The sequence below is a fragment of the Anguilla anguilla genome, chromosome 14, assembly GCF_013347855.1.
Source record: "Anguilla anguilla isolate fAngAng1 chromosome 14, fAngAng1.pri, whole genome shotgun sequence".
Lineage (NCBI taxonomy): Eukaryota > Metazoa > Chordata > Actinopteri > Anguilliformes > Anguillidae > Anguilla > Anguilla anguilla.
This window is the reverse complement of record NC_049214.1, coordinates 35,112,314-35,127,073: the sequence shown is the minus strand read 5'-3', so window position 1 is coordinate 35,127,073 and position 14,760 is coordinate 35,112,314. Positions and strand designations below refer to the sequence as shown.

Here is a 14,760-nt window from a genome sequence, read left to right as displayed (position 1 = left end):
TTTTATTGTCAATTTACTCCAGCGGTGAACAATGAGGGCCGATATTGTGGAGTTCCATATCATATTCTGCTTATAACCCCATTTCTGGCTTGATGTGACATTTGTTAATCTCTTTTTTTTCCATGAGACAACTCCAGACATCACATCCTTAACGAAAATATTTTACTCTGGTGCAGCATAGGATTGAATCAACATTGGTGTAGACCAATAATTAGAAAATGAAGTCAGAAAAATTGGTTGGAAGAAAAACCAGTGAACACACCAGCCTTCCAAGTTGTGCACCCAGATGTGCATTCTGTGTTGGAATTTGCATTACTGATACAAAATGATCAATACCATTTTCACATAGTGATAGTTCACAATGAAGCTAAACCAACACTGTCAAACTGAGTATGTAGAGGGCGACAGTATCTACAAGTTTTAGTGAAAAGCTTATTCCTTTTCATAAGTGGCCAATTGAATTAAAGCCTATAGAATTAAAGGTGTTAACTTACTCAAATAGTTGGACATACAATAAAACACAGGTAAAGAAACATTACCACTGTATTTATAACAACACCCCATTTAGCGCCAACACGTCTTCGTGGGAACCGCAATACTGTCAGTGGATGTGCATCCGTAGTTCAGACACAAGAGGGCACCCTACCCCATGCTGCACTGGGTCTGCTTCATATCCATTCTACTGCTGCTCTTCCCTGTTCACTAAAAGCACAAGGACACCTCTGAACCTATAGTGTGAAAGACCCATTTATCCTTCAAACAAAGTAAGAAAACAAGTCCTCATTTTTCATCTTTATTCCAATAAACAAATTCAATTCCAGTGCATTTACTTCAGAATGGTGTCTTCACTGGCTGTGTTCAAAAGAAAAAAGAAGGAAACATTAGAGAATAAATTAAGCACATTTCACTTATTTCAGTAATTTCACTGCATTTTCTTAAGCGCCTACATTTCTCAAGATCACAACCTATTTGAGTGCATGCTATCTTTCACTAAAGACCGGCTCAAAACTGCCCTCAGCTCCACATGAACTCTTTAAATGTAGGCCTACTTGTTTCGATGTACTTCATAAGAACAACAGTTTAACTCCATGTACAGTGCCTTCAGAAAGTATTCAGCTTTCTTGAACTTCAAAAATCTTGCCCAGTTACAAATTTTAAAAGTTTCAATACATTTCAAAAATCACCAATATTTGTTTTCCAAAAATGAAAGACATTTCTGATTTAGAAATATTTACACCCCACCCAATCTACAATTTGTAGATAGGACTTTGGTTATTACAGCTCTGAATCTTCTCAGGTGACTGCATGGAATTTAGACATTCAGACCTGGGAGTTTTTCACCCCATTCCTCCATGAAAATCAGCTGAATCACATAGGCAAACAGCAATTTTCATGTCATACCATATATCTTCCAATGCGAAATCTGGGCTTTGGCTGGGCCAATCGAGAACACTGACCTCCTGTCTTTTAAGCCATTCCTTTTAACATTTTGCCGTGTGACTGGGTCATTGCTTTGTTAGAACATCTTCAATCTAAATGCAGATCATTGTGGACTGAAACCGGTTCTCCTCAATGATTTTCCAGTATTCTTCTCTAGGCATCTTTTCCTTAACAATAGCAGGCTTCCCCGCCTGGGTTGTGCCACATTTTTTCAGTTTTGTTACAGTTCACTTAACAGGAATGTTCCAAGTTTTGCAATCTATTCATAACCTTCTCCAGCTATTTGCCTCCAAACAACTTCATCTCAAAGTTCTGAAGGCAGTTCTTCATGAATGCATAACTGATCTGATCAGCTCCTTCAGTCACAAGACCTCACAATGTCAGCGAAACAGGGGGGGGGGGGGGGGGGGGGGGAATTATGAAGACACCTATAAACTAATTTTATTTTCAATTATAGAGACCGGCTTTTAAAGAACCAGAAAAATATATATTAATGTAATTTTACTTTGCAACGCAGCAAAACCAGAAATAATCAATGGGGGGCTAATACATTCTGAGGGCACTGTACCTCAAATATATAGTGCGGTAGCATCCAAGGTCTCAAAGTAATTACAATTTTAATAGAGAGTGCAGGTTGGTGGTGGTTGACATGACTGCTTTACATGTACGAGTATGCAGGTGGTTAATATGAACAGCATAGTGGTACTGAAGTGCAGGAGGCTGATGTGACTGCTGCACATGTATGAGTATGCCGGTGGTTAATATGAACAGCACAGGGGTATCGATGTGCAGGAGGCTAATATGGATGCCGTGGGTATGGGTGTGTGTGTTTATCAGGGATACCTTCAGCCAGCTGCTTGGCAATGCGCTCCTGTTCTTCCCTGACCTTCTTCTCCTCCTCCTCCACCCGCCTCTCCTCCTCAGCGATGGGCTTCAAGTAGTCTGGCATTTAAAGCAAAGAATGCAACGTCAAATGAACAGTTCCATCAAAATAATGCAGTGTCAAATCAAAATAAGAAAAAATGAAAATACTGGAGGTTACAAACCAATGCCAATCACCAGACATTTTTATTGATTATTTATTTGCCTTTATTTAACCAGGTTAATCCCACAGTGATTAAAATATCTTTTCCAAAAGAGACCTGGCCAAGAAGGGCAGCAGTACATAATTTCAGACACAAAGATAAAATTCACATCAAGACAACACTCAACCTAACAATGTAACAATGTTCAAAATACAATCAAATTACAGATTTAAAACAGTTACAGTTATAACTAGACTTACAGAGTTTAAATTGAAAAAAATCTTATAAATTCATCAACTAGGAACTAGGTTGTTAAGTTTTTCACAACTGCGCTACAGTGCTGTTATTAAAGAATGGGCATGTCTAGTTGCAGGTGTTGAAAAATTATTTGCTTAATATCAATTTAAGAACCTACACCCTCATAAACAACACCTGCAAAGCACATTAAACTAAAATGGTCACTTGAACAACATACAGCTTAAACGTTAGTATTTTATTGATATACACTACCATCACTAGACCACACCATAACTTATGAAGTTATTGGGTGCTATACAGTTTTGTATGTGTGCTGTAACTTACCGTATCTCTTTTTGCCATAGATCACACCAACCAGCAAGGCTGACCATCTGGCCGTCTGTAAACAGCAGAAAAACAGACGTTACATAAAGCAGGGGTTTCCAAACTAACTAACTAACTGTGAACTGTGTGGTGTGGTGAAGAAGGGCTGCGAGAGGTTGTTGCAAAGGGATAACAAGTGTGCAAAGGCACTTTCCATCTACGCTCAAATTAAACTTGGCACCAGTCAGATGCACTGCATTCATGCACTGTCTATTACAATTTTTGAAAATTCCCATATTTTCACATTAGGATATAACCAGTTAATGTATTCACGTATTAAATAAATCGTGGGCCCCTAATGTCTCTTTTGGCAAGTTAGCAGTTTCGCACTTGCATGCATACCAGCTCTGTGGTATGCATGCATGTTCTCGTACAGTACTACAAAAACCTGACTTCCTGCTGAGGCTATGAGAGTTTTCAGTACTGATACCAAAGTCTATTCAATGATACAGTTCAGTAGCGTTGAATGAAAGACATGATGCAACCATTGCTTCTCGAATACTACGAGAACAGTTTTGGAAAGACAACTGCATGTACAGCAAGACAGTATGCAGAACCTCAACTGAACGGGATAGCATTCGGGTGCACACGACCAGTTAAATCATGACATTCGATTTCCTCGTCTCGGGAAGGAAGAACTACGCGATCTTATTCAATAGCCAGGCGATTAAATGTTGTTTATGCTAACGAAAAAAATGTTTGCTAGATACTGGTCGGCCTGTCGTATTGACCTTCAATTCGGTCCAAGGCTAATTAGCATGGTCATTACAACGTTTGCCATTAGCTAGCATACTAAACACTCCAGAGTACTGACGTGAGCTAACCACCTACATGGATACAAAGCAGCTTGCTCGGCTTATGGAACAGGACTTTGATGTTTAGCCAACGACAGTTAGCCATTAGCGAACGTCAGATAGCTAGCAAGTATAATCTTTCATACAAACCTATGTAGCCAAGCTATGTAGTCTCGTTATCTTGCCGGCTAGCTATGCTAGCGCCCAATCATTCAATGTCAACTGAGTTATAAAAAAATAAATAAATAATGCAAATAAATTTGTAATGTAGTGAAAACGTTACCAAGAAAAAATAAAAAATACCAAATTATCATGGGTTGTACAATGTATCGGGACAACGCAAGTTACCTTAATAAGCGGCGACACCTGCACCGGAGGAACCATTTTGCTGTTTTCTGTGGCTGTTTGAGAGACGGTGGGCGGGGCTAATCAGAGATGGGCGGAAGAGGAAGATGGGAAATTTTGAACTCTTGCGCCACCTGCGTCACAGTCGTGACGTTGTGCACATTAATAGAGAATCACTTCATCCCTTTTATTTTTAGTTTCCTTTTTATTGTTATTTTCTTTATTGTTTTCTTTATTTCCAAATGAAACACAAAAATGTTTCTCTGAATATTATTTGACACTACAGGAAATAGTAATAAGTTATTGACAGTAACTTCAGTTATTGACAGTTTATGGGTTTTTACGTTTGCAGAGTGTTCTGTTTCAACAGTGAATAAATTAAATGAGCAGAATATAAAAAATATAATTAAACATAATATTAATCCACTAGTTATAACGTTGCCTGTGTATGCAACAGCAGTTAACATGCCCTTCCTCCAGCAAGAAGATTGACCTTTAATTCTTTTATTTCATTGTTATTTTGCTTTCAGTAACAAAATAAAATAACAACACAAAACAAAATATACACTTTCTGACATGTTCACAAGATTATTATTTGTTTTTTTAAATATCAAACAGAAAATTTTAATTTAAATGTTTAATTCAAAACTTTTGATAAGTATGTTAGAACTGTAATAGGCAACAGTTATGCATATTATAATAATTATTAGTATAAAAATCAAGTTCAGTTTTTTCGTTGACTGATTTGGATAACAACCATATGACACAAAAGAAATCCAAAAACAAGGCATATGCACCTCTCCATGACACATTTTGTTAATCAGAGATTTATTGGAATTAATCTGAAATACATCTGATTTGATACATCAGTGATTCCAAATGACAAAAGCTGCAAAAAGCTTGTTCAGAAATAAATGTGTGCCCACAGGTAAACATTGACATTGGCCAGCTAATGTAGATGTTGCAAGTGCTTTGAACTGTGTTATTTTTTTTGGAGCAATTTCATCAATTACTCAATAGTTCTCAGTTCTCATGTGTATCATCCTAGTAAAGAGCAAATCTTCTCTGACTGGAAGTTTGCCGCACAGTGAAATTAGTGTTTCCACTAGGGGTCATGCAAGTGGACAAATACCACAGACATGCAGCTACAAACTGTATACTCTATCATATTCATTAAATGTATTTAAGCATTGAAAAGTTGTATGCAACATAAATATAATATTGCAATAAAAATAAACAGGTGAAACATGCTGATTTATTTATTCATATATTTATATTAATGTCATTTAGCTATCTGTATCGTGTCGTGTTGTACATTAATGCATTAGACGCACAGCATTTCAGAGGTTTTGTAAAGAAATCACTTTCTTATCCACTTTGATAAGAAATCCACTTTCCTGTTACACATACCTCCATCCAGCACTTATTGTACTTTGTATCATTATCTTGATGTTGTAGTTTGTCATGCCTCCTAGTTTGACTTAGCATAGGTTAGGTCAGAGTAATGTTTAGTGGGTGAACTGGACTTAATGTGTTCATGGCTATGAATAACTGTTACAAAATGAGTATTGCACCTTATCGGACCTGTGTTTTATAGTTGTTCCAATGACCTTCAGTATGCACTTATTGCACGGCGCTTTGGATAAAAGTGTTTGCCAAATAAATGTAATGTAATATGAAATTGGTATCTATTAGACAGAAAGTCGTCACTGAGACTGAGGCGCTGGTTACAAGTTATGTCAGAGGTTCGGGTTTCACAAGCGACGCGGTTAGAAGGAATGTTGGCATGAACTGCTCTTGCTAAATTCAAGACCGTGACACATACGTTCCGGAAACAAAGTTATAAGTGAACCAGCTACCACACAATGGGATAAATATTTGATTAGCATAATTAACAGAAACAAAATACAAATGACATAAAATTCTGTGATATTGTTTGTGTAAATATTTTTGACAAATATTATTAATTTAAAGAATTTAATGATCACATTTTTTTGTGAAACATTTTAAGAGAACCAACGTTTAGCATCGTCGTCCAAAATTCATATGTGACCAAGCAGCTGTTGATTAATTCCACTGAAATAGCACTTGCCGATAACAAAAGTTATGAAGCCCCCTCAGTATGTTTGTGTAGCCTCTTTAAATAGAACAATACTTACTTAGACAGGCATTTGATGGCCACATTGTAATAAGCTTATTTTGGAGTATGACTGAACTGGGGTTGTCATAACACTCTAGAGAGGTACGGCACAGATCAGATTGCCAGTGCAGTGACTGGAAGGTATCTGGAACATTCCACAAGACCGGGCTATATAAGCTGTGAGCCTGCACAGCCGAAACAGAAAACTGTCTGCACAGATAGGGAAAGGCAGCACAACCTCAGAGGAAGAAGCGCGAAAAAAAAAACGCCAAGGACGCTCAGAGAAATGCTGTGCCCCCGTGCATTCCAGCCTTCCTACAGCCCACTGATGGACTTCCACTGGCCCGTACGCAGCCTCTGGCCAGAGACACAGCCTCTCTTCTACCAGATGGAGCAAGAGATGATGAGACACATGCAGGAGATGAAGCAGAGCTTGGAGTTCATGGAGCAGCTCCACAGGAAGATTTTTGAAGAGATCGATCCGCTTCCATCTGCCCAGTCTCTGGCCGTCCAGCCCATCTCCTTCACCTCGGAGAACGAGGGAGACCGTTTCGCCCTCACACTGGACACTAAGGACTTCTCACCAGAGGACCTGACAGTCAAGCAGGTGGGAAGGAAGCTGCGGGTGTGTGGGAAGACGGAGAAGAAGCAGGATGATGGAAAGGGCTCCTACTCTTATAAAAGACAAGAGTTCAGACAGGAGTTTGATCTGCCTGAAGGTGTGAACCCCAGCTCGGTGACGTGCTCCCTGTCGGACGGGCGGCTCCAGATACAGGCTCCGAGGGAGGCGCTGGCTGGTCACTCTGAGAGAGTGGTGCCCATTGACTGCGTACCCTCTGTGAAGACCCCACAGCCCCTCAGCTCAGAGAGTGACAACAATATCACCACAGTGGATTCCTCCAAGGACTGATCTGACAGGAAAAAGTACCACAGGGATTAATATGGGCCCAATATCTACAATTCAAAAAATATTCCTTTACTCTTTCATTTTCCTTTAACAAATGACTTCATGAGCTGTATTACTGTCGTTTATAAAGATTAATGTTTTTTACCCAAACAATTCAAGAGAGAGCAATTCTTGGAGTATTTGCCATGGAGATAAAATATAGAGTTTTGGCACCTTGTTTGTTGCAGTGACTTCTATGAATAAATTACTTGCTTCAATGTGAAGTATTTGTGTTGTTTACTTGTTGACATTTACTTTCACTGAGTGAATGGAAATACCTCAGAGGTGTATCAGTTGTGGAGCAAATAATCACATACTTGTTGAAGAGATACTAATGAAGCTCTAGGGATGGTGATTGTGGCTCTGGTCCAAATTTTGACGAACACCTACAGAACTGTCCACAATGTATTCTGAAGAGAGAAGGTAACATGAGGATCACAGCAACAGTTAATTGTATTTTCAAGAGCAAAAAACTAAATGAATCATTGTTCACCTTTGCAAAGACAAATTTGACAAAAATTTCCAAATGACATTCAATGTAAGTGGTGATGCTTAACTACTTGATTGGATCTACCGTGTGTGAATGTTAAAATGACATTTCATTGTTCACAAATTTTTCATTAAAAAAGTTACAGTTCATTAAGGTCCATGTTCTCAAACCAGTTAACACAGGCATCTCAACAAACTTTCTCTTTGAGTTCAATCCCAGCTCAAAATGAAGTTTTGCTTTAATTTCAGATAACAGCTTTGTAAAATTTGTGTTTATAATAACTTTCTGTCATTCCTTGTGTGGTTTACTTCTGTTTACAGGAATATATGATCTGGTTTTATAATAATGTACAATTTCAATGCTTAGCTCTGTGAAAAGTCATTTTGATTTTTCAAGCAATAAACCAGACATGATATTTTGATATATATATATACTGGTATACAAGTTCCAGTATCCAATATTATTTTGCATATATTAAAGTTTTCTGACCTGTAATTCAGTCATTCCTCAGCAAGAGGTCAATACAGCCTTCTTCATGGTCATTTATCAAATTGTGTTTGAATTGTAATTACAATTACATTTAAACACAATGAATGATTGACAGCAATGTTCCCACAGTGCCACACATGGCCTTTAGTGCAGGTCCACATCTCAGGAATAGGTTTGCACAAATAACCAACAGTCCTAAATGAGAAAGCTGTCACGATTGCCAACTGTGTTGTTTCAGCACTGGCTAGGAGGCTGGGCTGTTAGTGAACTCAAGTGGTGGGGTCAACTCCACTCACATAAGGTCAAAATGGCAAAACCCAGGTATGAACCAGGGACCTTTAGATCTTCTGTCTAACGGACTCCCAGCTCATGTATTTTGGCAAATGTTGGCACATTTCCGGGCAATTGTCTCACTTGACAGTCATTTATTACATCGCCCCAAGTAATCTACATCAAGAGCCACCAGCAGTGATTTTCCAAAATCGCCACGGGCTGATTTTAGTGCATAAAACCACAGGCATGCAGCAGACATTTACTGTGCTGAGAGCAGTATTTTTTTTTCTACTTCATTCTGTTGAATCATGACATTTAAACAGTCTTCAGCAGTGTAGGCTTAAAAAAATTAAAAGGTAAAATATATGAACTTAAATAAAACATTTTAAAAGTCAAATTTATACTTTGTAATTAAAGTGTACATTTTGGTGTTCAGACATTTTGAGTGAAGTGTCATTGGCGATGAGGTGTGGGTATACTGACAGGGGGACAAAGTGCTTTGTCCTTGTTAGTATAGTGGCCCGTATCCCTGCCTGCCATGCAGGAGTCAGGTATTCGATTCCCCGACAAGAAAAACGTGATTTTGTTCTGTTAACTGACAAAGCATAGTAAACTCAAGGCAATGTGTCTTGGCCCATACGGGGTTCAAACCAAAGTTACACGAATAATACAAAGACACATCAGAACAAGGTGTACAGATCACTCGTCATTGTACTGTACACCATGGATCCTATTGCCCTACTCTTCAGAAAGATACAGCACAGTGAGGATTTAATACTCCAGACTGTCAGGAAATCAGCAGACTGCTGAGTGACATAGTACAAGTCCCTGAATTTAAAACCCAATCTGTTTCGGACTGTTTTGACAGTCAGAATGATAAATGAACACAATGTCCCTCTGCATGTCTAACCTGTCAGATGTGTGCACTCTGGGTTCTGCTTTGAATTTTTTTCCTTTTTGAGTTGTTTGTGTTTCCTCATTGATGTGATATTTGGAGATTAGATGAGTGCATATGCAAGTGGGAGGAGACAGAGGTAATGGTGGGTGTTTCGCAGCAGCAGCAGTAGTAGAGGGCAACTCACAGAGCAGGTTCCAGGGCAGATTAGAGCTGAATGTGTGGAGCAGGGCACATGCTGGCCCTGGCTGGAGACTGAAGGAAAGCCCATTCCGTCTCTGCACTGTCGCTGCCAACAACTGCAAATTACAACCACAGGTGAGAACCTTGGGCAGGTAATTATACTGTATGTATGCATTTATTAGTACTGTGTAGCAGTTTGTAGAAGGCTGCAATGTGTTAGTAATGAGAGTGATAGTGTGTTGGTAATGAGGAAACTGATAATTAAATGTATGTAGATGTGTGTGTGTGCGCGCTTCACTGCGGATGAGAGCAAATAGGAGATAGGGTTAAAGAGGGTCAGAGGTCAGATTTCAGAGACAAGGCTTTGTGGAGTATTTCCCTACTTCTTAGAGAACCTACAATATAAAACCTCAGCGAAGCTCTCTCTCAGTTCAGTAGAGACTTTTGAATTTGCTTAATACACAGATAAACGTGTCGCTGGTGTTAATGGTTACAACACCCGATTCCAAAAACAAACACTGAGAGCAAACCCATATCACCTCTTTTACTGTGGAAACTGTAAATGCACAAACAAGCAGTCAGAACTGGATTAGAGCAGCACCAGTACTTTCCCAAACACCTGGCATATCACATGCAGGAGAGAAGAGAGGATTCGCCTGTCTGCACTGTCATGCAAAAACATCATTACCCACACAAACCAGGACCAACTCTGCTTTACATAGCTTCACAGGCTGTGATAGGACATTCATCTCCATTCTTCACTTGAAAACAAACAACTATTACATTATCAAACTTGCAGTGACAGAATAATTTATTATAATTAATTTATTCACTAAATATAACACCTGTAGCCTAGAACAGTTAGTTTTTTTATTGTCAGTGTGGAATTCATGTGCAGGTGCTAAGCTAGTGAGCGTGGTCGGAATGCTCTTTCAATCAGAACCTGCAGCTTCGATGCCCAGTAGCTAAATGGATGAGGAACAGCTCATTAACAAAGCTGAGGCATCCATTTAGCCCACATTTACATTCAATGTACATAAGATTGACAGTACATTAGCAGTGAATTGGCATTTACACTGCATTCATATTAACACCACATCTACATTTACATACACAATATTTACATTTACATTCATTGAAAAGCCTCATATGTACACAATTATATTCACTTCACACTTACATTGCGTTTACATTGGTTCAGAGCCAAAAATGCATGTGTGAAGGTTTAAACACTCAGCAAAGTAACATAGTAGCATAGCAACAATCAGTACGTCAAAAAAATAAATAAAATCTTGTAACTTACATAATGCACATCTCCACTGCTACTGTAACTACACATGCAGCTGGCTGATCTTCATTAATTAAGATTTAATTGTCACAAAGCAGAGCATTGCAAGTATAATAATTTTAGTGTTGGCACTCGTATTAAATTTAGATCATCTGGCTGGGAGGGTAAGCACACCTGTGTGACTGCACAGAGCTGATTAGTCAATGGTATGTTTCATGTGGTTTGATGGCCAGGTGAAATGTACTACACACAAAAGCATGACAATGTGACCGACCATTTCCGCGAAGTGTATTCTCTTTGTGGAATGTTTGGTTTCACATTGTTTTAACTGCAAACATGCTGGTGGCATTTCAGCATTGTCTCTTCCTCTTACCAAACCTTCAACCGACTTTACACCCCTGTAAGCAACAACACACACTTCACGCTCATTACGCACTGCTAAACCACTTTAAAGAACTTGACACACCTTTATGAAACATCTCAAAATGCTTAGAATGACTCATGAGGGGGGAGGGGGGAGCGGCCTGATCTAGGCACTGAGAGTCATGTGCATTCTGCATTCTGTGTTTTGAGCTGCAGGTGTGTTTTGAGCTGAGGATGCGTTTTTTGAGCCACGGGTGTATTTTGAGCCGCAGGTGTGTTTTGATTCGCAGGCGTGTTTTGAGCTGCAGGTGTGTTTTGAGCCACAGGTGTGTTTTGAGCTCTAGGTACGTTTTGAGCCACAGGTGTGCTTTGAGCTGCAGGTGTGTTTTGAGCCACAGGTGTTTTGAGCTCTAGGTGTGTTTTGAGCTGAAAATGCATTTTTTGAGCCACAGGTATGTTTTGAGCCACAGGTGTGTTTTGAGCTGCAGGTGTGTTTTCAGCCACAGGTGTGTTTTGAGCTCCAGGTGTGTTTTCTGCCACAGGTGTGCTTTGTAGGGAGCATGGCTGTAAGGTGTTTTAGGCGGCACAGATCATTGGGCACAGGGTTGCTTCTGGTAGTCTTGATGACCAGCCTGGCGATGCTGCTGTCCTGCCTGTCTGGACCTATTCACCAGCGCCACCCACAGGAGTGAGTATGAAACTGCAGCATTTCCACTGATTACCCAATTCCATGCCAAAAGTGTTCAACAAAATTGGTTTTATCCATAGCAATTTATGATACTTAAACCCTTTAGGCACCAGTATAATTCCTGCAGATTACTGAGAATTAAAAACATAAATTTACACCAATATTCAAAACAAATGAAATCTTTTTTTAAGTGATTGTACCCATGTTTATGACATGTTTCACTGGAAATTGTCAGGGCTCTGCCAGAGTGTTTTCAAATGATCCTGGCATGTGAAGTATTGCAGATACGCATATTTGACCTTTGACCCAGGTCTATTCTTCTCACACAGAGCAGATTCGTTTGGTCATTAAAATCATGAAAGAAGAGACTGGGCTTCACTCATATGTTCCTGCAGGATCTTGGTGCCACTCTCCTGTGCGCAACACCCACCGGCTGAACAAGAATCCAACGCCTCCCAGAATGCCTCGGGGAAGGCGAGAGCCTGCAGGCCGAAGGTAGACATCATGTTCCTGAAGACTCACAAGACGGCCAGCAGCACGGTGCTCAACATCCTGCTCCGCTTCGGGGAGAAGCACGGGCTCAGGATCGCGCTGCCGCACGGACGCAACGACTTCTTCTACCCCCGGCCGTTCGAGCGCGGGCAGGTGGAGGGCTACCGCCCGGGACTCTGCTTCAACATAATCGGCAGCCACATGCGTTTCGATGCTGCCGAGGTCGCCCGCCTGCTGCCACCCCAAGCCGCTTACATCACCATCCTGCGTGACCCCGCCCGCGTCTTCGAGTCCTCCTTCCACTACTACGGCCGGCTGGTGCCCCTCACCTGGACCATCCCGGGCCGGGACAAGCTGGCCGAGTTTTTGCGCCAGCCCCGCCGTTACTACCGCCCTGGCGGTTACAACGCCTTCTTCCTGCATAACCTGCAGCTCTTCGACCTGGGGTACGACCACGCCCTGGGGCCAGAGGACTCCCAGGTGGGGCTCGCCATCAGCCACATCGAGCAGCGCTTCCAGCTGGTGCTGCTGGCTGAGCACTTCGAGGAGTCGCTGGTGCTGCTCAGGGACGCCCTCTGCTGGGAGGCGGAGGACCTGCAGTTCTTCAGGCTGAACATGCGCAAGGAGGCGGCCGTGTCGCCGCTGAGCGCCGAGCAGAGGGAGCGCGCGCGCCAGTGGAACGGCGCGGACTGGCGGCTCTACCGCCACTTCAACGCCAGCTTCTGGGCACGGGTGGAGGCGTTCGGGCACGCTCGCATGCGCCGGGAGGTGCAGGAGCTGCGGCAGAGGAACCGGCGCTTGGCGGACGCCTGCATCGAGGGGGGCTTCGCCGTGGAGCCCACCCGCATCCGGGACCCGTACATGCAGCCCTGGCAGCCGGTCGGGGAGCACTCCATCATGGGGTACAACCTCCGTCAGGACGTAGACGAGGCTCAGAGACAGCTCTGCCTCCGCATGCTCACCCCGGAGATACAATACCTCTCCCTGCTTGGCGGGGACCTGTGGATCACGCAGCTCTGGGGGCACATCCGCCATCTCATCAACTGGTAACAGTGCCAGACCGCCCAGGGACTGCTGTGACTGCTGTATTTGTTTTTGTAACACATTTATTCTGTAATTTGAGTGCTCTGTACAGTACGTGGGTCTGCGTAACTTGGTTGTTTCATACAGAATTTCTGTAAAGGAAAATGAGGTAGAATTCAAATGTACTGAATGTTCCATGATCTCAAGATGCTAAAATCAAGCACAGATGCTTGATGCTGTGAACCACTTAAAATAAATAATGGTGCATCATGGACAAACATACCTGGTTTGCACAGAATAATTACATCATAAAAAAAGCAGGAACTGTGATCTTGCTTAAACTTTGGTCCTGGTTATTATATAACAGTCATAGGTTTAAATGAGAATGAGGGGTACACATCCTGACCAATATATAGAGACCATAACGTTTCCACCAATAGTATAGTATCTTTAAATCCGAAACATCCTTTGTCCAGTAATTTATGATCACGAAGGATCAACCCTGTTTCCACATCTCCTTGTCTTTCCCACCCTAATATATTCCCCCCACATCCTCATAAAAATGATCAGTGGGTGGCAGTAATGCACCTTTTTGCTGTTTGTAAACCGGTGTTAAACAAAACCAAAGAAGAAGAAACAGTCACCACAGGAATAACAAATTTGTCTCCTGTTGTCGCCTGTTTAATATTCTTTGCAACAGTGGATTTACTTGCCATTAAGATACATTTTTAATACGTAGCCATGGTGAACATGTACTGAAGCACTGAATTGATGACCACAAATAATTCAGTTATTGTGACAACGACAGGGACGGTCCTTACATTACAGTAATTCAATTGATGCTCTCTGCCAGATCAAATTTCAGTGTAAAAAAACAAGTTCAACCACCCAGTTATTAGCAGTAGTGCTGGCCAGACCTGCCTAGGAACATTTCTCAGACAGCGAGGGGTTAAGCACAGTGTAGAATGCATGATTTGCCTAGTTCATGGTAAATGGTAAATGGACTGCAATTATATAGCGCTTTTATCCAAAGCGCTTTACAATTGATGCCTCTCATTCGCCAGAGCAGTTAGGGATTAGGTGTCTTGCTCAAGGACACTTCGACACGCCCAGGGCGGGGTTTGAACCGGCAACCCTCCAACTGCCAGACAATCGGTCTTACCTCCTGAGCTATGTCGCCCCAGTATATATAGTATGAATATTATAATTGCATTCAATTCACGTAAGCTGTTTCTCTTGACTTAACTTTGATTTGTAATTCTGCA

At 41.4% G+C, this 14,760-nt stretch overlaps 3 protein-coding genes across 5 annotated transcripts; 2 read left to right on the top strand and 1 right to left on the bottom strand.

The window, feature by feature from the left end:
- Positions 1-779: 779 nt before the first annotated feature.
- On the bottom strand, positions 780-4,364 carry atp5mea (ATP synthase membrane subunit ea). Its single transcript, XM_035392463.1, has 4 exons — positions 4,229-4,364; positions 3,048-3,102; positions 2,284-2,382; positions 780-852 (listed from the first exon to the last, which is right to left on the bottom strand). The coding sequence occupies exons 1-4, from the start codon at positions 4,262-4,264 to the stop codon at positions 827-829; spliced, it is 216 nt and encodes a 71-aa protein (XP_035248354.1). The 5' UTR covers positions 4,265-4,364; the 3' UTR covers positions 780-826.
- A 2,190-nt stretch (positions 4,365-6,554) lies between these two features.
- Positions 6,555-7,950, top strand: LOC118212357 (heat shock protein, alpha-crystallin-related, b11). Its single transcript, XM_035390144.1, has one exon. The coding sequence runs from the start codon at positions 6,652-6,654 to the stop codon at positions 7,273-7,275; it is 624 nt and encodes a 207-aa protein (XP_035246035.1). The 5' UTR covers positions 6,555-6,651; the 3' UTR covers positions 7,276-7,950.
- A 1,437-nt stretch (positions 7,951-9,387) lies between these two features.
- On the top strand, positions 9,388-13,775 carry LOC118212355 (galactosylceramide sulfotransferase-like). Of its 3 annotated transcripts, none has more exons than XM_035390141.1 (3): positions 9,388-9,776; positions 11,835-11,980; positions 12,376-13,775. In XM_035390141.1, exons 1-3 carry the CDS (start codon positions 9,576-9,578, stop codon positions 13,520-13,522), a joined length of 1,494 nt encoding a protein of 497 aa, XP_035246032.1. In that variant the 5' UTR covers positions 9,388-9,575; the 3' UTR covers positions 13,523-13,775. The 3 variants fall into 3 exon arrangements, with proteins under 3 accessions (XP_035246032.1, XP_035246033.1, XP_035246034.1); XM_035390142.1 differs by having other exon boundaries at positions 9,679-9,793; XM_035390143.1 differs by having other exon boundaries at positions 9,703-9,776; positions 11,848-11,980.
- The last annotated feature ends 985 nt before the right edge of the window (positions 13,776-14,760 follow it).